Source organism: Delphinapterus leucas, chromosome 5, assembly GCF_059928025.1.
Source record: "Delphinapterus leucas isolate spDelLeu-1000000601 "Yukka" chromosome 5, BTC_Dleu_Yukka2, whole genome shotgun sequence".
NCBI lineage: Eukaryota > Metazoa > Chordata > Mammalia > Artiodactyla > Monodontidae > Delphinapterus > Delphinapterus leucas.
Window position 1 is genome coordinate 73,733,778 of NC_143133.1, and position 26,598 is coordinate 73,760,375.

General features: G+C 46.5%; 1 protein-coding gene across 3 annotated transcripts in view; it reads left to right on the forward strand.

Annotated features, from left to right (window-relative positions):
• Positions 1–635: 635 nt before the first annotated feature.
• The window catches only part of PDGFRA (platelet derived growth factor receptor alpha), a 44,328-nt gene continuing 18,365 nt past the window's right edge, over positions 636–26,598 (forward strand). The window contains exons 1-15 of one of the 3 annotated variants that reach the window (XM_022564073.3): positions 636–2,371; positions 3,317–3,470; positions 8,193–8,253; positions 9,716–10,033; positions 13,487–13,747; positions 14,960–15,090; positions 17,030–17,201; positions 17,295–17,484; positions 20,626–20,741; positions 21,675–21,801; positions 22,861–23,054; positions 23,833–23,927; positions 24,147–24,279; positions 25,972–26,076; positions 26,462–26,572. In XM_022564073.3, coding sequence (XP_022419781.3) covers positions 8,205–8,253; positions 9,716–10,033; positions 13,487–13,747; positions 14,960–15,090; positions 17,030–17,201; positions 17,295–17,484; positions 20,626–20,741; positions 21,675–21,801; positions 22,861–23,054; positions 23,833–23,927; positions 24,147–24,279; positions 25,972–26,076; positions 26,462–26,572 — 2,002 coding nt within the window. In that variant the 5' untranslated portion in view covers positions 636–2,371; positions 3,317–3,470; positions 8,193–8,204. The other 2 variants (XM_089911937.1, XM_089911936.1) reach the window with 2 other exon arrangements.

A 26,598-nucleotide genomic window follows, 5' to 3' on the forward strand; every position in this document is an offset into this window, starting at 1 on the left:
CCTGTTTCTATTCCACTCCCTGCGCCGGCCAGAGTCTCTGCCCGCCTCGGAGCTTTCTCCTCGCGCCCCTCCTTCTTCCACCGTCTATCCCCATGGAAATCGGCTTTTATACGTGAGATTAACTTCTCCAGGCAGCGCCAGGGGAGCGGGCGGCGTCCACTTGGCTCGGAAACAACTGGGATCAGCGGTTCAGGTCGGAAAGGGTCTCGGCCAGCTGAGAGTGAGAGGGAGTGTGGCTTGACCCGAGCACCGCTGTCTGAGGGGGCCAGGAACCCCGGCCGCCTAGCCAGGTGTGAAGGAGCTGCCAGTAGCCTGGCCAAGCGTCTCAGCCGTGGAGGAAGCGAGGGGCTGTCGGTTCGCTGTCTCTCCCGCCGCCAGAGCGGCCCCCCACCCCCGCCCTTTGCTCCCCCAGCCCATCTCCAAGGGTGAGAGGCAGATTGGGGCTGGAGAGGGAGCGTGAGTGACGCTTATCAGGTCCGGACTGCCCCGCGCCCGGCCCGGCCGCCTGGAAAAGCCCCTGGCTTCGCTGTGTGGGAAATGGCTTTTTGGCTCTGCAACCGAATTGCTCAACGTTTTGGACCGCCTCGCCTCGCCGCGGTCGCCTTCGAACAGAGCTAGGCAGGTTTTTAGAGCAGGGAGAGACATCCGGGGCAAACGGGGCACGACAACCAGCCGCACAGCTCACGGGACTAACACCCCAGAGACCGGCGAGCCCCGGGGCCGCTGGAGGGGAGGAAGGGGCCCCCGGGACGTGAGCACCTCATTTGTTTCCGCTCTGGCTCTGGTTTTAACATTCCCTCCCATCCCCAATCTCCACCTCCATCTGACCGACCCAGGCTCTGGTACTGCTGCTTTGCTCCCCTTTCGTCTTTTCTTTCTCTCTTGCCTTTCTCCTCTTCACAGTCCTTACGGTAAAGGGGGCCCTTCCTCCACTCCCCGACAGGCGAGGGCCCGACCAGCCTCACTGACACCCTAGTGAGTCCCTGCTTCGGGCTCTTGGACAGTCTTGCTTTTGGTTTGACCCAAGTGTAGCTGGACTCCAGGATTGGAGTCCCAAGAGCGAGGGGTGGTGGCGAGTGGGAGATAGACGAGGTGGGAGAAGGCACCAGGAAGGAGCCCTCAGCTGCCCCTCGGCCCTTGCACCAGCCTTTAGACCGAGAGGGACTCGAAACGGAGCCTTGGCTCCCGGCCCCAGGGCCGCTTTCCTCCGGGGGCACGGACTGGGGAGGGGTGTAGGGGGAGGGGCATCGGGCCGGGCTTCCCAGCTGCAAACGCGTCTGGCGCCGAGGCGGGCCCGTTTTGTGCCTCCTGGGGACCGGCCGTGGGCGGCGCGCAGTGCCGGAACGCATCCTGGGGACGTGGTGACCGGCGCCTTCCTGCAGACCCCGGTGGGTGGGACTCCCTCTGGCCTCCGGGGAGCTGCGATAGGGTTACATGTTGTTGATGGAAAAGTGGCAATTCATGGGGGAAAGCTAAAAGCTTGCTCGGTCGCCGAAAGGTACGGCTCTCAGCCTCCCTTGCGTCTGGTCTTACGGGGTCCGCGCGCAGCATCAGCCAGCGGGGTACGCGAGGCGGGGGGTAAGGTTTGTGGTCTTGCCTCGAGCGCGGGAGGCAGAGTCGGGGCAAATTGCTTTTCCCCACAACACTCTAGTCCGGGCTCTGCCGGTGCTTGTCTTTTGCTGTAGTGGCTTGGTGGCATTTCCTTTTGTTTTAAACTGAACAGTGAGCCAGGGATCCGTTGGAAAAGTAGATTGTAGGGGATGGACGACCTCGGAATCAGGGTGCTTCCTTCCCCGCCTATAGCAGTCTTCCCCTTCCCCGCGAAAGGGGAGCGAGAAGCGCAGGCGGCGCTTGTGTGCTCAGGGCAGCCGCGGCTGAGCGAGCGTCGGGCAAGGGGGACACTGGGGAAAGGCTGGGTTCTTAAAAGCGCAGGAGGCGCAGCCACGGCGGCTTTCTCTGAGAGCAGCTGTCCGCGGCCGTGGCGCTTTCCGGCCCATAGGAGGCGCTAGCGTGCGACTGTAACCCTAAACCCACCCGGTCCTTCTCCCTCCACCCCGTCCGGCCCCCTCTCAGGTCTCAGCCGAAAACAATGCAAACGTCTAGCGTCGTGCCTGGGGCGCAGCGGCGGACGCGGGCGCTAAACCTGGGAGCGAGCGGTCGTTGCCCCAAGCGCCGGGGTGACTGAGCTGACGAGGACGTGGACCAGCGGGAGGGGGAGCGGCCCGCTCGGTGTTCGTGTGGGCGTGGCGGGGCCGGAGGCCGGACTGTGCCAGCGCGGAACCACCCCGGCGAAGGTGGGCGAGCAGCGGTCCCCGCTGCGCTGTCGAGGACCCGGAGCCAGAGCGGCCGGCCGGAGCGAGGAGCTAGCCGGGTAAGATTCTCGGGGCTACCGCGCCCTCTAGCGGGCGTCCGGCTCGGAATCCGGCTCTCCGCCAGCCTCCGGCGGTCCCCGCAGCCGCCGGGTCGGAGCGCAGCGCTGAGACCCAGGGGAAGACTAACCTCGGTCACCTTACCCCCTTCTGGAGGCCTCAGATTGACGCCTCGCAGGCACTTTGTGTGCCCGGATGGCGCTGGGTGGGCGAGAGGGGCGGAGGTCTCCGGGTTTGGGCATAAGGGTAGGGGCGTCATAGTAATTACATGTGGGAGAAGCGGAGGATGTAAAATCCTGGGCGCTCTTGGGTGAGGGTCGGTGTCAAGCCCCTCGAAAGTTCTCCTGCCGCGCAGGCGGCCTCTTGCTGTTTGTTTTACGACCCTGCTTTATTGTGCAATGGGAGCAGTCGTTTCCAATCAGCCCGTAGTTCCCGGGCTGCGCGGCCGTCGCGGCCCCCGCCGGGGGCTTTACGAGGGGTGACAATGGCATGCGAACAGATTGGGCAGCGCGGGCCCGGCCACGGCGTCGGGACCCCCACCTAGCGCTGCCCAGGTGGTCTCCCTCCCCTGAGCGGGCGGAAACTGCAAGGTGGGGAGAGCGTTGGCGAAACAAAACCCAGAACCGCCCGACCTCCTCCCGAGTGGCTTTTCCTGCTGAACTTTCTAAACCTTTGCGACCTGGGATGGCAGCGCCATTTTCCTAGCTCCCGAAGCTCAGTCTCCCCGGCCGACCCTCTGGCAGGGGTGATGGTGATGGTGATGGTGGTGATGTCTGGCCTTCAGCGAATTCTCTTGGGGCCCCGCGGAACTTTAAGCCATTTCGCAGGCAGTTACCCTATTCCTGTTTCTATTCTGCGGGCTTTGAGCTGAGGTCACCACGAAACCTAAATGTACAACCCAATAAAATAAGAGATTGGAAGTTAAGATTTGGGACATTTTGGCACAGAACTTGTAGCAGCATCTAAGCCGGACTGCCTGTCCCTTGGACCAATACTGCCACCTGCTGGTTTTACTTGAGAACTGCAACGACCCTTTGCGAGAATGGGCTTCGCGGATATTCTAAGCGAGTCGTGGCACCAGGAAGATGCATTTTCCACCCGGTAGGACCAAGTTTTCTTCTTCTGTGAAGTTGCGAGAATCATTGGGCTGACAACATTTATTTTATTGACTTCTGGGTAGTCTTTCGCCTTAGTTGTTAATCCTTTGTATTTACCTAATGAGCAAAGTGCTGACCTACCGCATCTGATTATCAGAACAGACCTGTGAAGAAGATAGGTGGGTTATTTGCATTTCCTTTTACAGTGAAGCCCTAGTGTTGGGGACTTGGTGAGATCAAGTATACTACAAGCTGCTACACCTAAGGTTGTCCCATTAGGTGTCACACCAGTTTGGTGACAATCAAAAGGAAGTTGACATTGTAGTCTCCTGTGGTTCAATATCTGGTGCAGGAGAGCAGAAAGGTTTATGAGCTCAGACGGTCCCATAAAATGTTCCCATGTAAAAATGCTCCAGCCCCCGCCCATCACTGGAATGTCTAATGGAACTCAAGGAGATAAAAACAGTAAAACAGGCTCTGGTGAGGTGCAGATCCCAGTAAACACGCCCTCGCTGAAGTTGCCACCAGGGTAGACCAGCATTTGGATTGCCTGGGCTGAAGTTACAAGAACATTTGTCGCAGGGAAAAAGCAGCCCATGTAATTTTCACAGTTAGAATTAACTGAAGAGAGCTGAAATTAACTGAACCTCGGAAATCTGAATCTTGAGGTGGTCAGTGACTTTTGGGACTGTGAGAGAGTCTTCTGTGGCCTCTAATCATGCCAGGGTGGGGTGAAATTCAGTATTCAGTGGCTCTGCAGTGGGATGCATTGTGCAGCTGGTGATCCGGAAGCCGGCTCTCTGGCTTTGTGAGAAGAATGCCATGCTCTCTCTTCTGGAAATAGTGCCCTTGCATTGCTTGCCCTGTGTTTACTCTCTAGCTTAGCATGTTGTTTTTGACTGTAGAGTCATAGTTAATGGCTCTTTGCTTCTGTTTGCAGGGACAGAGATGGCAACCTGTTAAAGAGAAAGAATAGTGGCTGCAAACAGATTCGTTTCTCTGTTTACATGACTGTATATATTGGTTCAACTTGAAACAGTCTTGATAACTACACCAGCCTTCACCACATGCGAGTTCAGATTCAGTTCTCCACTACGCAGGTGGTACAGGGCCAGTCAAGTGGCCTCTGGGCCCTGACTGGTCTCAGTAAGTAGAAGCTGCAGTAGCCCCTCTGATGTCCCTTTCATCTAAAACATTTTCGGAGCCTGCAGAAAAAGAGGCAGTATGAAAACTAACAGCTGCAGTTTCTGAAGCCCTTTCAATTACACTATAGAATTTAGTCTTTATAATAATGCAGTAAGGCAAGCCGGCGAGTCAGGTGTTAGTCTTGGTTTACAGGAGAGACTGAGGTTCAGAGAGGTGGCCTAGGTGTCAGATGTGGGATCAAAGCCCGCTCTAATGCCATTTCTATCATATCTTCTGAGAGAGGGAATGAAGGACCAGAGAATGGGGGGTGGGAGGAGAGACCACACTCATTTGTCTGAGAGGGAACACGAAGAGATCCCTTTTCTCCAGTCGTTTCTCTAACCTGTGGCAACGAGTTGTGAGTATAGAGGATTGAGACTGAAGTCCAGCGCACGGCTGGCATGAGAGAAATGATTATGATTTAAAAAAATGCTTTTTGGATGAAATCCATCGTTCGTCCTTGCAAAGTGGTTTATTCTTGCTGACTCATAACATGCTGTGTTTCCCTGAATCTGTAACCTCAGTTACTTATATTTGCATGTCCGACTTTTGGAGGAGCTCTAGGATAGGGGTTACCGATTAAGGATGAGCATTTACTCCCAGAGTAGAAAAGCACTGGAAATAGCAACATGACTCCTAGAGATTCTCACTCCAGGGCCAATAGGAAGGGAAGCCTCCGTTCTTTCCAGTTGTTTTCTACTACCTCCCTGTAGGGCTAACAGTCTGCAATTATTCACGAGTAAATTGTCTGAGTTACAGACGAGTAATGACACGAAACTTCACAAATATGCCTAGATTTCTAGCCAGGGAACCACTCTTATCAGAGAAGGGAGGTTGAAATCATAAGTAAACACATGTCGATTTTCAGTATTTGTATCATTATCGCTTGCTCCGAGGCCCTGTTTTCATTGCCCACTTTGTATGTCAGTAAGTCATCCTCCCTGGCATCGGGTCCCCCATATCTGGATGCACAGAAGGAAACATGGTGGGGCCTGGCCAGGGCAAAACGCTCATCAGAGCCTGCTATGTAAAAGCAGTGAGCCCCTCTCTTAAGCTTGGGAATGCTTTAAAGATGCATCATTGGCAAGCCCAGCTGAAGGAATGCAGGATATAAATGTGATAAAACCCAAGACATCAGGCTGGCTCTGGAGGGCTCCTTTGAAGTTTGCTAAGTGGATTATCAGTGGGAGGTTGATATTTATATGTACAAACACACAGGCCCGTTACTGCTAATTGTGGTAAGTCCGTCTTTGCAACCTGGCTCTGGGGCCCGCTGTGCCCGTCACCGCAGCAGCGAGGAGACCCTGCATCCCTGGGCACACACCAAGATCCTTGGAAGCCATCAGCCAGCTAGCATTGTGCAAATTGCATTTGGGTTCACAGCACATTGTACTGCTCTCACTGTGGCAGAGAGCAGAGGAGGAAAGCAGGGCCCCGGTTTGCATTAGGAAATAGCTGGGGGTGGAGGGAGCACAGAAGGTTGAAACACTGACCTTCCCTTGAGAGAGAACATATGGTGGATCGCAGAGAGCGTGGTTTTTGCATTACACAGACGCGGTGTTACAATCCTGGCTTTACCACCGACAGTGTGATTTTGGGTCATTTGCTAAACCTCTCTGAGCCTCAAGCGGCACTTTTTAAAATCAGATATTTCACAGGGTTATTATTAACAAACATGGCATACACATGACAACTTTGGCTTCATAAATATTGGTTTCTCGTTCCTGCTTTGGAGAAAACAGAATTATCATTTTTTTTCCTGTCCAGCCCACTCACTGCTACCAGCATTCCATGGTTCACTCTGTCTTTCTTCCTCCTCCATTTAACTGGTAGAATTTAATAGGGCAGAAATCTGATGTCTGCAGGTAGACCAGTTGCCACTTCCAAGCAAGAATACATGATGAAGCTCTCATGCTCCACCAAAAATTACTAGGCTATTATCAACTGGATCCTCTGCAACCAAAAAAAAGAAAACAAGGGCTAAACACAGGCATACATGAATTTCTTCTTTGGTTTTGTTTTTTAGACAGCTTACTCAGGAATCATGTACACACATCAAAGTCAGTGATGGAACAAATCAAGTCCCATGAACTCATTTCCATTGCATGAGTTGGGGTTTTGAGCAACTCAGAGACCCAGTACCTCCCAGGCCAAGGCTTAGGTGATTTTTATGGGTCATCTTAAAGCTTGCGCCCCTGCCCAGGGCCCTCAGCGGAGCCTCTTTAATTGAAACTTGGGTGCTTAGCAGCCCCAATACCTGGAAGCTCATCGCGGTCGACTTCAAGAAGATCACTTTCTCAATGACTTCATGTGGGAAGTGAAGCGGGAGATAATAAAATTTGTGGGGTGTGCATGGAAAGAAAAGGATAAAGGAGAGGGGCCTTTTCAGAGGGTGGACCAGAATGGATTTTTCAGTGGTTTTACTGCAGGGCAATATGGGTCCTGCTTTTCATTTCTCCCTCCGTTAATTTTCCTTATCCCCCCCTTTCTTGCCCACTGCTTTTCCCTGTTTTCTCTTAGGGACATTCAGTTTCAGTCTCTCTCTCTCTCTCTACTTCTCTTCCATTCCCTAGAATTTGTTGCAGGAAATCAGGGTGGAGAACTTGGCTTTTGCAGGTACAGTTACCTGTGTGAGAATGAATCATCCATTGAATTTTATCCTGTGGTTTACTGCATCCCTGGAACACAAGAATTTAGCCACACTTTTCTCTCGCACTTCCTCTCCCTTTTTCACTTCCTTTACGGATCCTCTTTCCATGCCTGTGCCCTCGGCTTTTCTGTGCCTTGTTTAGCTTGACTGTGAATGTAGCAGGTCCTGGGAGAACTTGGGCTGGGGGCCCAGGCCTGAGCCTGGTACAGGCCTGCCTATGACATCCTCTAAGTGACACTGGGTTAGTGCAACTTGTAAAAACGTCTATACCAGAATGGCTCTTAAGTATTAAGATGTTCGTTGGCAGCCTAAGCATCTTTTCCCAAAAGTTGCCGAGGATGTGACCAAGTATTTTCTGTTAGCGAAACACGAAGCCAATGACAACGCATTTTGAGTGAAAACAGCTCAAGTTTAGCAGTTGAGTAAATACATGTTTATTTGTTTTTCGCAATCTTAATTTAAAGGGTTTAAGAGGAACCGTTCTTCTGTGCTTTTGGACATATTCCAAGACAATAAAGTCAGACTTTTTGGAATTTGAAAGCTGCAGACAATCAGAAAGGGTTTGGGCTTCAGATGGCTCCCGTCATGATCTCGGGGCCGCACAAGGCCATCTGATTTTTGCTTCTTAGGCATCTTACTGTTTTAACTGTGAATCTTAAAACCCAGGATGTTGTTGACTAAAGTGATGCTGTTAACATAAAATTGATGACTAATAAGAACCTGCTGTATAAAAAAAATAATAAAATTAAATTTAAAAATAAATAAAAAGACAATTTAGTAACTAAAAAAAGAAAAAAAAACATTTTCCATAGTGCAAAGCACAAAGAGAACTAGGCTCACGGGTTGTTTTATTGCCTAACATTGTTTCTGTTTGACTTTTGACTTTTTCAGTTTTCCAGAACTATGGGGACTTCCCATTGGGCACTCCTGGTCTTAGGCTGTCTCGTCACAGGTATGGATCACAGGCCTATCTGAGTTCATTGTCCTAGGGGAAATCTCTTTTTCCCCTAAGTTCTGTGCTCTGCGGGTATATGACCTATACTGTGCATACTGCAAACAGTCCAAAAGAGTAAAGAGAAGTAGAAACCTATGGGACATTATCTAGAATGACCACAAACCTTCAGTTCTCTCTGCTGTATTGCACTAATTCCAGTTCAAAAAAGAATGTTCTCTATGTGTGTAATCATGGCGTTGAAATATTGTTAGGAATAATAGTCTAAATTTGCCCACCGCCCTCCTCCGTCTCCTGGGACATGGGTTTCCAGTAGAGGCGGATCGGGGGAATTCAAGAATGCTCAAAGGGAACACATAATGGAAAAATCTCATCTAGAAAATCATACCTGTCTAAAGTTACACCTGTCTTAGGTGGAAGATGCCTTAATTGCTACAAAATCTTAGAATCACCTTAGGCCTTGAAATTGAATTAATAGACTGACTTTTGGGGAAGCTTAGTAACTCTTTTCCAACAGGAGGGATGCCACTGGGGCCATTTGTTGAAATATTTATTGGACTTTCTTAGTTTTCATCCAGATATTTATAAATTGCAGATGTTCACCATGACACCAGTGTTTTTCTAATCTGAGGAGTTAACTTAAGTCTATTAGCCTCTTTAGGTCGTATCTAGATGGATATGGTAGAATTAAGCACTGTCAGGGATTTAAGAGTTCTGAAGTCCACTCAGTATTCCCCACCTGCAGGATAGTGACCCAGGTGTACTTACCATTTCCCTGTTAACAAAGCTGATCCATCATAGTGGACACATACTGAAGTCGGGTGGGATTCCCACACCAGGCTCAGAGGGAGGTTAGAGAACATTAATGAATAATTAATTAAGTCATAATATCTCTTCTACCAGTTTTATAGATAGAGGAAGCAGCTAGACTGACATTTTAGGTTCTAAGATGAACTTAGGCGTTTTTGCTCTTGGGCTTGACTATTCTTTTTGAATTGAAATCCACATCCTCCTGCTTTGGTTTCTGGAAGTCATTAGAGAGGAGGCACGCCAGAGGGTAGAGAGGAACGGAAGACACGTACGTCTTGAGCACGAATCTGCCTTGTGTCTTTACTGTCTGCGTTCCCTGTCCGCAGTAAAGAACGCATGTGTGCTTGAGCTTATGCTATCTTGGGATATTTCGTGGTCACACATAAGAGTCTAAAATATGGAGTTGGAGTCAGACGTCCTCTATCCATTGGAGTGTTTGGAGGGGTGAATCCGGGGGCGCTTAGCGGGACTATTGAGGCCTTAGGAGCATTTGCTGCTTTCAGCAGATGCGGTGCTGTTATAATGGGGGGCCTTTCACGGGCACCCAGGCTAGTGGATTTTTGCGTAGAAATGGTCATTGTTCATAGACGCTGCTCTGGGTGAGACCGTCCTTTTGGCCTGCATCCTATTCAGAGCATGTTTCCTTTTACAGGGCCAAGCCTTATCCTCTGCCAGCTTTCCTTACCCTCCATCCTGCCCAGTGAAAACGAGAGGGTTGTGCAGCTGAATTCCTCCTTTTCTCTGAGATGCTTTGGGGAGAGTGAAGTGAGCTGGCAGTACCCCATGTCTGAAGAAGAGAACCCCAATGTGGAAATCAGAGACGAGGAGAACAACAGTGGCCTTTTTGTGACGGTGCTGGAAGTGGTCAGCGCCTCGGCGGCCCACACAGGGCTGTACACTTGCTATTACAATCACACGCAGTTGGAAGAAAGCGAGATCGAGGGCAGACGCATTTACATCTATGTGCCAGGTGAGTTGCCTGGGTCCCCTGGACCAAGCTTATCGTCGTCCCGTCTCTCCTGTTGATTGTATGAGAGTTTTTTATAAGTATAAAAATCATAAATTTTCTTCGGAGAAAATTTGAAAACTATAGGCGAACACACAAACTTAAATCAAGATCATGTGTCATGCCGGCATCTAGAAATATTCACTGTTAATATTTTGGAACTGTATTAAGTTTTGAGAATCATTGTCATTGTGGCATTTTTTATTGGCATTGTGCAGAATGTCTGAAATGTACTCATTTCTCTTCAGTTTGATCGAGGTCAGCCAATATCTACTGTGTATGCTTTGTGTGACAGGCACTGCTAAGTGCTGGGGCCACAAAGTAATTAGGTAGGCCTTATCATGGACTTGCCCATAGTCATTAGAATAGTTTCCAAATAACCATGCTATTTCTTAAATTCAATAAAACATATACAGGTGTACCTTGGAGATGTTACAGGTTTAGCTCCTGACCCCCTCATTAAAGCCAATATCACAGTAAAGCGAGTCACACACATTTTTTTTTGATTTTCCAGTGGATATAAAATTTATGTTTGAATTATACTGCAGCCTATTAGGTGTGCAATAGCATTATGTCTTAAAAAAACAACGTACGTACTGTAAGTTTAAAATATTTTATTGCTGGAAACACCATCATCTGAGCCTTCAGTGAGTTGTAATCTTTTTGCAATAGTTACATCAAATATCACTGATCACAGATCACTGTAACAAAGATAATAACAATGAAAACGTTTGAAATATTAACAAGAATCACTAATATGTGACACAGAGACACGGACTGAGGGAATGCTGTTGGAAAAAATGACACTGATAGATTTTCTTTTTCTTTTTTTTTTTTTGCGGTACGCGGGCCTCTCACTGTTGTGGCCTCTCCCGTTGCGGAGCGCAGGCTCAGCGGCCATGGCTCACGGGCCCAGCCGCTCCGCGGCATGTGGGATCTTACCGGACCGCGGCACAAACCCGCGTCCCCTGCATCGGCAGGCGGACTCTCAACCACTGCGCCACCAGGGAAGCCCCTGATAGATTTTCTTGATGCAGCGTTGCCACAAACCTTCGATTTGTAAAAAATTCAGTATCTGCGAAGCACAATAAAGCAAAGTGCAATACACCGAGGTGTGCCTGTATTTACTCTTGATGAGTTAGAATAGATTTTTTTCTTTTTAATAAAAATTCAGGTTGATGTTGTCTCTTGTCCTCCAAGAAACACATGCCAGGATACGAGTAAGGTGGGATTAAGTATGTAAGGGTTTTACTAGGAGAGAGGCTTATGAGAGAAAATGGGGAGGAATCCAGCAGAGGCTGGGAGACCTGTCTGCCTGCATTGTAAGTGTGACCCTGAATGAAGGAGAGTGGGAAGGAAGGTGGGGTAGATGAGTCCTAGACCTCTGGGCAAAGAAAGTTCGGGAGTCCTCCAGCCTAAGGAACCCCTGTTCCACACAGTCATTGTCTGGAAGCATCTCTGGAGGGCATGGCCTAGGGTTGTGATGGATTTCAGAGCCAGGCCCCGTTGCTGGAGGAAGGTGTGGTGCTTTCCCACAGCAGCCACCCTAATTAATTAGCCTTAGCCGTGAGCTTGAGATGCATTTGGTCTGCCACCCTCCTAGCATTGCCTGGGTACTCCTTTGTAATGATCTATGTCTATATCTGTACCTATATCTATATCTGTACCTGTATCTATATCTGTATCTGTATATATTGGCTTCTTCCAAGGACAGTTGTTAAAAGAAGGACCACCATGTTATTTACACATTGCATGGGTAACACATGATGGTAGGGGAGACTTGCATTTTAAAGGAAGCTCTGGCTGATGTGTAATGGATATCAAACTGTATATTTTAACCTGAAATTAACTTGCAGCTTTGTTTGCTGGAATCTTTGCTAACAGAGTTCAAGAATTTGGAGCTCTAAACACAAATTCAAGTCATGGCAATTGTAATACATAGATGGGTGAATTAAAGAGGAATACAGCCAGAGTAGTTAGTTTTATATAAACCACTTACAGCTCTTGCCATCCGTGTCATTTTAGCAGAGGTAGAGTAAGGGGGTTTCAGAAGTGTATCTTCATACCTTTCTGTCTTTTCAAGTTTTTAAAATTGGCTCCTTTTCCTGCCTTCTGTTAACTGTGGGTGCTCCATGGATCTAGACCCTCTTCACTTCTGTTCTGACACTCTTATCTGTATCAGCCTCCCTTCCTACCAATCAAAAAGAATTGTTTCAAAAAGAGTAGGTATTTAGAATGTCACCTGTCATTCCCACCATAAATACCACCCGCCCCGCCCCGCGCCCCCCCCCCCCCCGCTCCCGTTGTGAAGGCAATGGTAGGAAGGTAGGTTTGTTAAAGGTCCCTGGGTCTTAGAGTTTTGATCTGCCTAAGATTGCCCAAAGATGATGATTCTTTTTTTTTTTTTTTTTTGTCTGCGCTGTGCAGCTTCTGGGATTTTAGTTCCCTGACCAGGGATTGGACCCTGGGCCCTTGGCAGTGAGAGTGCAGAGTTCTAACCACTGGGCCACCAGGGAACTCCCAGTCCAAAGGTTCTTCTTGTTCCTCCCTTGCCCTAGCACAAACATCATCTGGGTAGACCCTGCATTGTCAGAGATCTTGTTTGCTATTATGAAGAGTTGCACATCCTTTGTGAAACCGATGCTTGAGACTCTCAGTACTTCTTACTATAGTAGCTTAAGTAGCTGGTTTTCTTTTGAAAAGGAAATTCTCAAGCTATGGGATTATACATTTTATTTATTATTTGAGAGTCATTTTTTTGATAGGTAGGTTTCTGTACTACTTTTCAATAATACTGACTATAGGCCATAAGCATTGTCAAAAGCATTGCATAATTTAAAAATTATAAGTATTTTCTCATGTTTTGAACAGACCTGATTATTTTGTTGTCCATTTTTTGTTGTTTTTAGTAGTTGTTTAAATTTTTACCTCAATTCCTGACTAACATTTATATTTATCATCAGTTTTTTTTTTTTTTTTTTTTTTTTTGGCGGTACACGGGCTTCTCACTGTTGTGGTCTCTCCCGTTGCGGAGCACAGGCTCCGGATGCGCAGGCTCAGCGGCCATGGCTCACGGGCCCAGCCGCTCCGTGGCATGTGGGGTCTTCCCGGACCGGGGCACGAACCTGTGTCCTCTGCATCGGCAGGCGGACTCGCAACCACTGCGCCACCAGGGAAGCCCTAGCATCAGTGTTTTTTATGAGGGTGTAGGCAATTTGGTATTGTTCATACTTTAAGAAGTATGAACCTTCTAGCTTTTACGATGATTAATGTCAGTGGGGTGACACTCATATATATGTGTGAAGGTAAAATTGATACCTTTGAATTTGATTAATGGCAAAGGAATAATTTTTCTGCATATATGTGTAAAGATGAAATTAATCCCTAACATGTTTTTCTTTCTTTTTCAAACCTCAGACCCAGATGTAGCCTTCGTACCTCTAGGAATGACAGATTACTTGGTCATCGTGGAGGACGATGATTCTGCCATCATCCCTTGTCGAACGACTGATCCTGAGACACCAGTGACTTTACTCGGCAGTGACGGGGTGGTGCACGCCTCCTATGACAGCAGACAAGGCTTCAATGGAACCTTCACTGTCGGACCCTATATCTGCGAGGCCACCGTCAGGGGGAAGAAGTTCCAGACCATCCCATTCAATGTTTATGCTTTAAAAGGTACTTGTGCCCTCTCCCTCCTTCTTTTTTTTTTTTTTTTGCGGTACGCGGGCCTCTCACTGCTGCGGCCTCTCCCGTTGCGGAGCACAGGCTCTGGACGCGCAGGCTCAGCGGCCATGGCTCACGGGCCCAGCCGCTCCGCGGCACGTGGGATCTTCCCGGACCGGGGCACGAACCCGTGTCCCCTGCATCAGCAGGCGGACTCTCAACCACTGCACCACCAGGGAAGCCCCCTCCTTCTTAAAATAAGAGTTACAGGCAAAACAGTCAGATGCATGTAGCTTTTTTTTTTCCTTGATCTTAGTCCCTGGTGATGGGAGACCCCAAATTCTGATATGGGAACTTAGGATCCCACCTTTACCGTACAATGTTAAGCTGACTTCTGTGGCTGTAACAGTATGAAGCTTAGCAATACCAAAGGCAAAAGCTTTCCTACCCCTGGAAGATTTTGTGTTTCATCAGTTGACTTCAAAATACTCTAAGGAATTCTTTTCTTGCATAAGCCTCTTACTGTTTGGTCACATTCCTGAGTACAAAGGCCCTAACAACAAACACACACCTGTGAGGGTTGGACCCCTAGGTTAATTTTAGTAACTTAAGAAAAGTGATTTTGATTTTGAGAAAAGCTGGTGGTTGTCGACTTCATCCCTTTGATGCGAGTGGTTAATGCAAATGGGAAAGTATAAACCATGCTTGGGGCAACAGATTTATCGAACACTTACGTGTAGGTGTGGCGTTAGCAAGAGTGTGCCATTTAACTTCTGTGAAGGGCTCATTTTATGCCCAGCTCTGTACTAGGTTCTCGAAGTGCTGAGAATACCTGGGGAGCGGAGTGGGAGAGGAGAATGAGTGATGGGGTGGGAACTAGTGCCTATAGGGGAGTGCAGGTCAGTAAAGGCGGCTGCAGTCGTAATTAACCCAAATTAACCCAAATGCTTGTGGCTTCAAATGTGGTCTTCTGTTTAATTGGAGTTTATTTTTACTATTGTTATTGTTCTGCGTGTGTGTGTGTGTGTGTGTGTGTGTGTCTTATTTTGTGCCAAATTAGGTATGTCAACGCAAATCAAGGTTTCTGAGATTTTCAATATTTTGTCTTGATCAAGGTGGTTTGCAAATTATTGTTCAGGGTCATCTTAAAAAAGCCCAAACCTTATAAGATCCTAACTATACTGTGGATATTTAGGTTCTTGTGTTTGTTCTTTTTTTAAATAGCAACATCAGAACTTGATCTGGAAATGGAAGCTCTTAAAACTGTCTATAAGGCAGGGGAATCGATTGTGATCACCTGCGCTGTCTTTAACAATGAGGTTGTGGACCTTCAGTGGACTTACCCTGGACAAGTGGTAGGTACCCTCACGGCCCCTGGTGGCATGGAATGGAGTACAGGAGGGGTACAAAGACCCATCGCTGATGGGGCACGACATTGACCTCCTCTAGACCCCAGCTTCCCATCTCTAAGCTGCTCACTGACCAGATGGCTTCATGGCTCTTGGAGCAATGGGAGCGTCTGAGATGATGACAGCTGGACAGAATGCATAGATATTTCACACTGAGCCCTTTTTCTCATAAGTATGAAAGAAACCGGAAGGTTCTATGGCTACAAGATAACAACCAAAAAAATTAAAAAGAGAATGGATTTTAAAATTTGCTGATTGCTGAGAGAGTCATGAATTCTCCTTTTCTTGGCTCTCATGCCTTTGGGTTTTGAGGCATTTAATAATGTTGGTTGCCTGCCCCCTTCTGTTTCTGCTTTGTGGACACCCATGACACTTCTGCCTCCTGCATGCCTAGGCTTTCTTTGCATGGTTTTCTTCAGTGAACAGGCATAACTCGAGTCATTCAACAAAGATTTAATGATGTTTGCCAAATCCCAAGCACTCTGTTAAAAGCTGGCCCATGTACAGAAAGAGGGAGAAGGAGGGAGGAATGGAGATGGAAGCGGGGAAGGGGAGCCACCGTGCCATCTCTGATCCCTGGGGATTTACACATAGGGTCTCATTCATTCTGTTTTTTTTTTTTTTAATTGAAGTATAGTTAATTTACAATGTGGTGTTAGTTTCGTGTGCATTAAACGGATTCAGTTATACATACATCTCTTCTTTTTCAGATTCCTTTCAATTATAGGTTATTAAAAGATATTGAGTATAGTTCCCTGTGCTACACAGTAGGTCCTTGTTGTTTTCCTGTTTTATATATAGCGGTGCGTATATGTTAATCCCGGGTCTCATTCATTCTAATGCATTGTGGTAAGTGTATGTGAACCATTGTGAAAGGCTATGATGGTCCCACGCAGAAACAATTAACGGTATTGAATGTAGCGGCCTCATGGAGAACAAAAAACATATATGTATATATATGCTTTTTTGTCCCCTTCACTCCTAGTTTGCAAATTTCGGCTCCTTGCTCTTTTTTTGGCATTTTATAGTGTCTCTTCTTTTATCCATTTCTCTCCCCCATGCTTTTGCTGCCCCTTTCCTTTCTCTCCAGGGCATCTGATTGGAAGTTGGGCATTTTCACATATTGCCTTATAAACCTCATGTATTGAAGAGACATTCATAGACCTATATATATATATATCTTCGCTGAAATGTAAAGCTATCTGATTTTTCTGTTCATACCTGATTGCCTTTAATCCTTAAAACAGAAACATTTCATTTATTGGAGATAAATTTTTTTTCCCCTCGAAACCAAACTATGTGCTGTTTGGCCCCAAATATATAATCGAAGTATTGGTTTATGAATCATATTTTTGTTTGATATTAAAAATAATGTAGGCTTATTGTTGTAACTTCATAAAATTTAGAGAAACAGAGGAAAAGTCACTTCCCAGAACACCCCCATTATAATTTGAGGGAGATAAATCCTTTAAATACTTTATAAATGTAATAATTAATAGCTACTATACTTTAAATAGTACCTTGTTATGTATTTTTCCTGCGGCAGTAGAGCACAGACACCTTCCTATGTCATTAAATATCTTTTTAAAACAGGATTTTCAAAGGAGTGAGCTTGAAAAAACCCTTTTTTTCAATTAGACTTTATTTTTTAGGGCAGTTTTAAGTTCACAGCAAAATTCAGGGGAAAGTACCGAGATTTCTCACATAGCTCCTGGGCTCACACGAGAGCGGCCTCCCCCATAACATCCCCACAAGGGTGGTACACTTGTTACAGTCCGCGAACCCATACCGGTGCGTCATTATCTCCCAGAGTCCGTAGCCTACGTGAGGCTTCACTCTTAGGAGTTAGCTTGTTAAAGTTGGTTTTCCTCCCCTTTTTCTGTAGAAAGGCAAAGGCATCACAATGCTGGAGGAGACCAAGGTCCCGTCCATCAAGCTGGTGTACACTCTGATGGTCCCTGAGGCCACGGTGAAAGATAGTGGAGATTACGAATGTGCTGCCCGCCAGGCCACCAAGGAGGTCAAAGAAATGAAGAAAGTCACCATCTCTGTGCATGGTACATTCTGCTTTCCAAAATGTCCACCGGCTGTGCTGCTCGGGGATCCACTATGCAGTAATCGTTGTTTAACGGAAACTTTTCCCTGTACAGAGAAAGGGTTTATTGAAATCAAACCCAACTTCAGCCCGTTGGAAGCCGTCAACCTGCATGAAGTCAAACATTTTGTGGTGGACGTGCAGGCCTACCCCCCTCCCAGGATAGCCTGGCTCAAGGACAACCTGACTCTGATTGAGAATCTCACGGAGATCACCACTGACATAGAAAAGATTCAGGAAATAAGGTAAAGAAACACCCTTCCTGAGTATGCCTTTTCTTTTTATTGTGTGTGTATTCCTAGATAGACTGAGGCTTGTGCGTGTCTTACAACCCAAACCAAGGGTCCATATAGAAAATTTAGCAGTCAGAAATAAGAGGTGGTGGAAATCAAGTACCTCTTCCGATAACATTGCGATGCAATAATAGTATGTTGGTAAGTTTATGATCAAACGAGAGAAAGAAGAACTGAAAATCTCTGCTCCCACTGAAAGATACGTTCCTGGATTCAGCAAGGGATGGAGGAAAGAAAGTAAAATTGGACCCACTTGTATGGTGATTACAGTTCCAGGGCAATTAGCACATAAACCTACATGAAACAAAACGTTGCTGGCTTAATTTGAAACGCATTTGCCCCAGTGAGGGCTCCAGGGGAAATAAGAGTAGTGTCTGGTTAAATGTGGTTAGGAGAAGATATACAGTGAATAGTTTAAATCCCTGCCCTCTCAGGAGTCGGGAGACTGCTGTCATCTCTTAACCAGTGGTGGAGTTTTGGGTAAGTCACCCTTCAGCCTCAGTTTTCCCATCTATAATGTAGGGTTAATAATACCTTGTGTCCTTCAAGGCGAGGAACTGGACCAGATGATATTTTGACGTCTCTTGCAGTTTTAAGCTCTGATTAGAATTTAGGAGTAGAAGGTACCTCTTGAAGAGCTCAGCTAATCCAGTCCTGCACCTTTGTCAGAAACCATCCCAGGGAGACACAGTCCTCTATTTCAAGGCTTCAGGGAAGAAAAGACAGAACCCCTCTCTCATCAGTTCGCTTAACCTCAGGATTTGCTTTCTTCTTTCTGAACTAAATTCCACGTGTAATTGAGAAGCGACATCTGGGAAAATGGACGTGGAAACCTCTGTGGAACAGTGATGGAAAAAGAAGTGGGATACTGAATCTGGAAGGCTTTCTGATGACACGAAATGGAGGTGCACAAAGAGGTGGGCAGTGCCCAACTTCCCACTAGGCTGTGAGGCCAGAGAGGAATAGGGTGATCCCGGCACAGCCAACACTTGAGACACCCGTCTGAGCGCTGTCTGCGAGCTATAGTCAATAGCGATGGCCAGGTAGCGGTCGTCAGCTGAGTGGTCCAGGAGAGCGGCCTGTTCAGGTGCTTTGAGAGTTCCTCCAGCACATCTGATCCCCATGAAGGGCAAGGGAACATAGGATGCATATGATGGAGGGGTGTCTGGCTTACTTAAAACTAGTGGATCCGGGCTTCCCTGGTGGCACAGTGGTTAAGAATCCGCCTGCCAAGGCAGGGATACGGGTTCAAGCCCTGGTCCGGGAAGATCCCACATGCTGCGGAGCAGCTAAGCCCGTGCACCACAACTACTGAGCCTGTGCTCTAGAACCTGCAAGCCACAACTACTGAACCCGTGTGCCTAGAGCCCGTGCTCTGCAACAAGAGAAGCCACCACAATGAGAAGCCTGCGCACCGCAATGAAGAGTAGCCCCCGCCCGCCGCAACTAGAGAAAGCCCACGCATAGCAACGGAGACCCAACAGAGCCAAAAATAAATAAATAAATAAAACCAAAAAAACAAACAAACTAGTGGATCCACCAGCTTCCTTGGCTGAACAAGTGCAGAAAATGAACGACAAAAGACTGTCTGGTCATTGGCAGCCAGGGTTGCTAAGGGGACTCTAAGGAAGTCCATTCCAGAGTGTGTCCAGTGTGGTGTGGCAGAGGGAAAGCCAGCCCAGCATGCTCCCGTCACAGGTCCCAGCACCTGGCGTCTTGGGCTAGAAGACTCTACATTAGCAGGGTATTTTGGAGCCTCTGAAATGCTTTCCTATAGATTATTTCATGTAATTAATTCTCAAAATGACACTTGCATACAGCTTTCCAATGCTACACATAAGGAGCCTGAGGCATGGAGAGGTTCAGTCATGCCCCAGATCTCCTCCCTTCATGACCAGTGCTCTTCCTCTCACTCCACCTTCCTTTCACTCACAGTTCCACACTGTACTGTTTTTTTTTTTAAATTATAAATTTGTTTATTTTTATTTTTGGCTGTGTTGGGTCTTTGTTGCTGTGCATGGGCTTTCTCTAGTTGTGGCGAGCGGGGGCTGCTCTTCGTTGTGGAGCACGGGCTCTAGGCGCGAGGGCTCAGCAGTTGTGGCTCGTGGGCTCTAGAGCGCAGGCTCAGTAGTTGTGGCACACAGGCTTAGTTGCTCTGTGGCATGTGGGATCTTCCCAGACCAGGGCTCGAACCCATGTCCCCTGCCTTGGCAGGCAGGTTCTTAACCATTGCGCCACCAGGGAAGCCTATCACGCTGTGCTGTTTTGTTAATGACAGTCAAATGGGCCATTACTTTATAGATGCACACACACACACGTGCACGCACACACACACTCATGGCCAAATGTCATGTATTGTACGTGTAAGAAACCTTTTGGAGAAACTTCCCATTAGTGAAGTATGAAGGACTATGTTTCTCTAATTTATTTATTTTTTAAGATGAATCCTGTGCTTTAAAATCATTCAAGCCTAAAGACAGTGCATTGTAAGAAACCTTATTCCACTCCTGTCCTCGTGTTCCTCCGTTACCCCCCCCTCCACCCGCAGGGGAATACTTTTGTTAGTTTTGTTAGGTTCTTATGAAACCTTCCAGAGTTTCTTAAAGCAAATACAAGCAAGCAGGAATTTTATACCCTAGTGACCTCTTCGTATTGATACAGAGACAGTGTCCTCATTCTTTCTTCCAAGGATGTTCCATTGTTTGGCTAATCACTCAAATGATGAATATTTAGGGGAAGCAAGTATTTCTTTAGAAGGTAAAAATCAAGGGTTTAAAAAACAAAAAGGAAAGTTGGTGAGTTTATTCCCATTTAGAAGTCTGGCCTTAGCAGAGCTGACTGCTCTTGTAGCCACATAAGCCATTGCTCATCTCAGGTTGTCCCGTCTTATGTTGAAGAATTAAGTGTCTATGACTCAGACCTTCAGTGCGTAGAAAGTGTATCAAAAATCCCAGAAAAGCGATGATATGGACAAGAAAAAAAGATGTTTTTACTTTTTTACAAAAAACAAAATTCGAATTGAATATGGTTATTACTTAATGATTAGAATTTATTTGGCTACAACTTGCTGAAACAAAGTCCTTTACTTTTAAGGTATCGAAGCAAATTAAAGCTGATCCGAGCTAAGGAAGAAGACAGTGGCCATTATACTATTGTAGTTCAAAATGAAGACGATGTGAAGAGCTATACTTTTGAACTCTTAACTCAAGGTATGTAAGGGCCATATAAAGATAATGCCAGCTCAGTGGATGCATGACTGAGAGACTCCCGAGGAGAGCCTGGCACTTTTCCCCCAGGTCGTGGAGGGAAAAGCAGCCCTTTTAGGGGAGAAGCAGGGACTGTAGATGTCACATGTCAGGGAAAGCTTTGTTGGACTTACAAATCCACATAATTCTGGGAGGTTCCAGGCTAGTCTGGAATAATTTGGGAATTCCTAGGCTCCACTAGCTTCCTTACCATCTGCTTCTCAATGTGGTCTGGGAAGAGCGACATGATGCTTTTTGGTCTGGATGACCTTAGGTTGTTCCAGAGTGTTTGGCCTTTTTGCTTTGCTTTCCTTGTAGACCTCGTACAGTGGCCCTTCCCAGAAAGGAGTGCCCAAGTCTTTACATCCTGGTTCAGAACCTACTCACCTACCTTGGGCCACATACTGTCTTAGGTGGGCTCATTTGACCCTCACAGTCAATCTATGATACAAGTATCAACATATTTCTAAATTATTTGATCCTAGGTTGAAAAAACATCTTTAAAACCTAATAATACCCCATAGATGCACTTTGGTAAATGCTGCTTTAGATTTTACGATTTAGATGAATCCATTAGATGATTCCCAAGCTATAATATAATTTTAAGAGCCTTCTTGCCTTTCAAGCCAAATAACCACAGGGGCTTTTTGCTTTCTTCACTGAGGATTTAAAACACCACGGGGCATAAATGCCAAATCACTGAAAATGTGACCATGCTCTTACCCAAGTGGGTCTGTCCAAACTGGAGTGTTACTGTGCACATGACTCAGTGGCTGCTTGATTTGTGGGTTTGAATGTCATGCGGACAAGTTCTGAACTCTTGGAATTCCACTTCGTAATTTCCAGAAGTTCTGGGACACGAACCATTCAATTCTGATTTCTTTTCACCTCTTGCAGTTCCGTCATCCATTCTGGACTTGGTCGACGACCACCATGGCTCTAATGGGGGCCAGACAGTGAGATGCACAGCTGAAGGAACCCCTCTTCCTGATATTGAGTGGATGATTTGCAAGGATATTAAGAAGTATGGAAATCACACATTCCCTTTCCATTTGTGGTCAGAATGTTTCTTCCTTGGGACAAAGGACCTCAAGTGCATTTTACTTCTTTTGCTGGCCCTTTTTTTTGTGTTTGTGATTCTTAGTTGGCCTAAGTCTCATAAACTACAAGATAGGGTTCCGAACATGGACCTCGCGTGTGTGTGCGTGCAGGCGTGCATGCACGCAGGTGCACTTCTGTGTTCTTGCGTAGCTGTAAGAAGGTCGACAGCTTTCAGCAGATCCTCAAAGGGTCTCTAATCTGAAAAGAGCATGAATCTAAAGGACTGCTGTAAGAGGATTTTTACTACCCTGGCCCACAGTTTCATCTCACATTTCATCTCTGGTGAATGTTATTTGGTGGTTAGGCTGGCACGTGAAAATAAATGAAGGTACTGCCCAGGTGACTTCTCACTACCCGCTCTGTGGCGGGAGTTAAGGTACCCATCCCTCCTTCAGCCCCCATCCCTCAGCCTTCTCCGACGGGCACGTGAGCAGCACATTTGCACTCCCACCTGTAGTGACTGCTGTGCTCAGAAGCCTCATTGCTTCTCCTGGAGACGGAGACTCCTAGACCTACGCCCCCCGCAGGCCACAAGGCAGCAGACTTGGATCCAGACTGGAGCTGGTATCGAGGTCTAACCCTAGTGACACCTGAGGGGGTCCTCACAGTGTGGGTGGAGAGAAGGGAGGACATCAGGCCTTTTCGGAGGGGTGGGACGTTGGGATAGTTAAACATTCTTGAAATCCAGGTTGCTCATGGGTTCAAGGCTTGGGATGGGTAGTTCTATTGGATTGAACTTGTTTATCTCTGCCTTGTCCTCATAACCAGTTAACTTTTAAATACCCACATGTAGCTTATTCTCTCTTGGAGAACAAGGTGTTGAATGTTAATCTGCACATAAAATGAGAAAATCGACCTGTAGCCCCCCAAATGCAGACAAAGTCAGGGCTGCTTGCCGTCTTAGATGATCCTCACTGCTCCACCCACCCCCATGACTCCCCGTAATTGGCTCTATACCTATACCCTTTTTCTCCATCTCCAGATGTAATAACGAAACTTCATGGACGATTTTGGCCAACAATGTCTCAAACATCATCACGGAGGTCCACCCCCGAGACAGGAGCATGGTGGAGGGCCAAGTGACATTCGCCAAAGTGGAGGAGACCATTGCAGTACGATGCCTGGCTAAGAATCTCCTCGGGGTGGAGAGCCGAGAGCTGAAGTTGGTGGCTCCCAGTGAGTAGCTCGTGGGTCAGGACAACGCTAAGTCAGCAGCCGAGCCCTTCCTCTCTCAAGCGGAACTTTGAATCCCAGATGGGGTCCCGTAGGAATGAAGGTCCCTCGGTGGAAATTCAGCTCCGGATGCTCTTAACGGGCCTTCTCTGGGCATCTCTGTGGGAGCCCTTTCTTTCAGATTCAAATCCCAAACCGCATTGTGCAGAGGCCCCTCGGCATTTTGCTTGTCTAACCGTATAGCTACCCAGTTTCTTTGAGCGTGTGGGGATGGAGGATGGGGAAGAAGGGTCTTCCTCCTTGTTGCTCTTCATAACAGTTGAGACAGGTTGAATTCTTAAAAAAAAAAAAATCAATGAAGCCAAAAGCAATATAAGTAAACTGCAACCTTTCAAAATAACTGAACTTGATTTTCTGAACTTACGTTCTAAACTTATGCTACTAATGGTAGCTCTCAATCTCACTTATTAATATTTATATTCCAATTCATATTTTGTCCAGAAGGTTAATGTTGGAGGACCTTTGGGGCAAGTATTTTGTTCCCAACTGAATTTTGTCCCTTTCCCTTCTAAGGGAAGAGCTGGAGTAGTTTCATGTGTGTAGATAACTGAGAGATGGTCTTGCCCATCCCCCAAATAAGCCTGGTAGCTCTTATGCTTCTCCACCAGTAGTGAAAGATTTCTGGCCCAGAAACAGCCACCCTGCCTTCCTACCCTCCTGCGTGTTCGTGCAAGTTCTCCACCGTGCCTCTCTCTCTCTCTCTCTGTCTCTCGTCCTCTAGCTCTGCGTTCTGAACTCACGGTGGCGGCCGCAGTCCTGGTGTTGTTGGTGATTGTAATCATCTCACTCATTGTCCTGGTTGTCATTTGGAAACAGGTAGATATTTTTTTTAAAGAACTAAAACTATTTGAAACCAATAAGAACAAGAAGAAGAGCAACCTAGTTCAGGGCTTGGCACAGAGAAGGAGTTCAGTAACAACATGATGAGTGAACGTTATTGAATCCTACTGTGTCCAGTCATTCTGCTGCTGCGGTTAAGCTTTGGTACATTCGGACGTTGGTAATTCACCAGTTACCTGTCCTGGTCATTTATAGAAACCAAGGTATGAAATTCGTTGGAGGGTCATTGAATCAATCAGCCCCGATGGACATGAATATATTTATGTGGACCCGATGCAACTGCCTTATGACTCGAGATGGGAGTTTCCAAGAGATGGACTAGTGCTTGGTAAGCTCCTACTGGGGTGATCTCCCAAGACTCCCTTTGATTTGTACGCAACTTTACTCTTTACAGGCCTGTGGAGGAATAAAGGATCTGCGCTTGTGCTTAGTAAAAGCTAAGCATTAGAAATTGGCTTTCAGAAATAGTTTTCTCTCTTGAAAATGAGTTAATTGAATCACAGCAATGATTTGTTTTTACCTCCTTCCCTAGCAAATTACGGTTAAAGAACATTTTACAAAGGGAGAAGAGAATATGAGGCGGCCTGCCAAAGATACCCATCAAAGTGGCTTTGCTTTGGAAATGACACCAATTGAAAATGAGATGAAGTTCTACAACTAAAAAGGAACAGATGAGAAATGAATGAGGACAATCGGAAAATATATTTTGACTCAGTACATTCTGAGGATTATTAGATACTTCTTTAAAATATAGAATATAAAAATATAGGTTCCTTTTAAAACAAACATGAAAAAATCATCAAGCCAGCTTATCACAGACTTTTCAAATATTTCAATCTTGGGCTGAGACGAAGAACATGAAGCTTTAGTCCAAGGGAATTTTTTTTGGTTTTTTTAAAATCACATTCTGAATGAATGAAAACAGGACAAAGACAAATGAAAGTTAGAGCTAGAGGTTGTGTCATCATGACTATTCTAACAGTATGTACTTCAGAGATGCCAGAGACAACATTATCCACTTGTCTCATTCCAAAATATAGCCAAGTTAGGTCTTCTTACAGAGTTACTTAAACTGAAATCAAACAAGACACCCTATTCACATACGTATACCTGGGAACTAAGCTTTCTTTATTATATTTTCTCCCCTGTTTTACAAAAAGGGATGAGGAGCTCAGGGAAGTTCAAAAGTAATAAAATATGGAGAAAAAGGGCAACATCCCTAACGTACCAAGAGGCAGTCCTGTGTCTCTCTGCTTCTGTGTATTGTCAAGTTGCTAGGGAAGCAGTACCTTTCCAGGAACAGTTTCCAGCCGTGCAGACATGCCGTCACAGGCGGTGTTGGCTGTTAGTGCCCTTTTATGAGCCGAGTCTTTCCCTGGCTTGGCAGAAACATCTGTTTTAGACTGTGAGCTCTTTTAAGAGTGGGGACCAGAGCTTCCATTTCATTTTGTATCTCCCAGCGTGCGGCAAAGTGTTGTGCTCCTAGGGCATGTTTAGCCTTTGCCCTTCCTAGTCTTTCTAAGAAACAGGCAGCAAGGGAGCCAGCCCGAAGTTGTCTTCATCACCGCTTAGAATCCGTGATGTCTTGAATACTGAAGTATTGCCAGTGGATAAAGGCTTATTGATGCAAAAGATGCCCCTGTTTGTGTGCGGAAAACAGAAGGGTAGAGAACCAGGAGGTTTGGGGCAGAGCCACAGAAAGCAAGTGCCACAGAGCCCACGATTTGGCCCGGTTCTCCAGCTGGTAGACAGAGTGCTCACACCAGCGAGGGCTACACCCTCCTTCTTCCCGCCTGTGTTTTCCTTTCCTTTGCAAATGTTATTTGACAAAAGCAGTTATACTAATTTCCTTCCCTGTGGGCTCAGTTCTGGTTTTGACATGATGACTTGGAGGAATCATTATGCTTCCTCCATATGGGAGAAACACCGCCCAGCTGTGTACCCATGAGCGCTGGCCGCGGTAAATGAAGCTGATGAGATGCCTGATTCTGCATGTGTTGATGGTGCTGGTTGCCCACAGGTCGTATCCTGGGCTCTGGTGCATTTGGGAAAGTGGTTGAAGGAACTGCCTATGGATTAAGTCGGTCCCAACCTGTCATGAAAGTAGCAGTGAAGATGCTAAAACGTAAGTGCCCCTTTCTGAGGATTTTTTGAACATGGAGATATTAAGTAAATTGCTCAAAATCACACAGCCAGTAAATGCCAAGTTTAGGACTAGATCTTGGTTCTTTTGATTCTGGGATTTATGCATATTTAGACTCTTTTGTCAGTTAGTTTTATTTAGATTGTTCTTGTTGCCTATATGTTGGAAAACCAAGAGTTATTTTTAGTGGCTTCTTTTTACCCTGAAGACTAGGGATTAGTTATTAGCATCTAGACTGAGTCACTGTTTCTCTTTTAGACTGTTGTTAAATAAAATGATGTCCAGTCATAGGATTAGCCATGTTTGGGGCTTTTTCTGGGTAGTAAATAGTTTAGTTGAACCGATACGTGATCTATTTCTTCAATAGCCACAGCCAGATCCAGTGAAAAACAAGCCCTCATGTCCGAGCTGAAGATAATGACCCACCTGGGGCCGCATTTAAACATTGTGAACTTGCTGGGAGCCTGCACCAAGTCAGGTAGGCTTGCTCACCTGGGAGTGAGG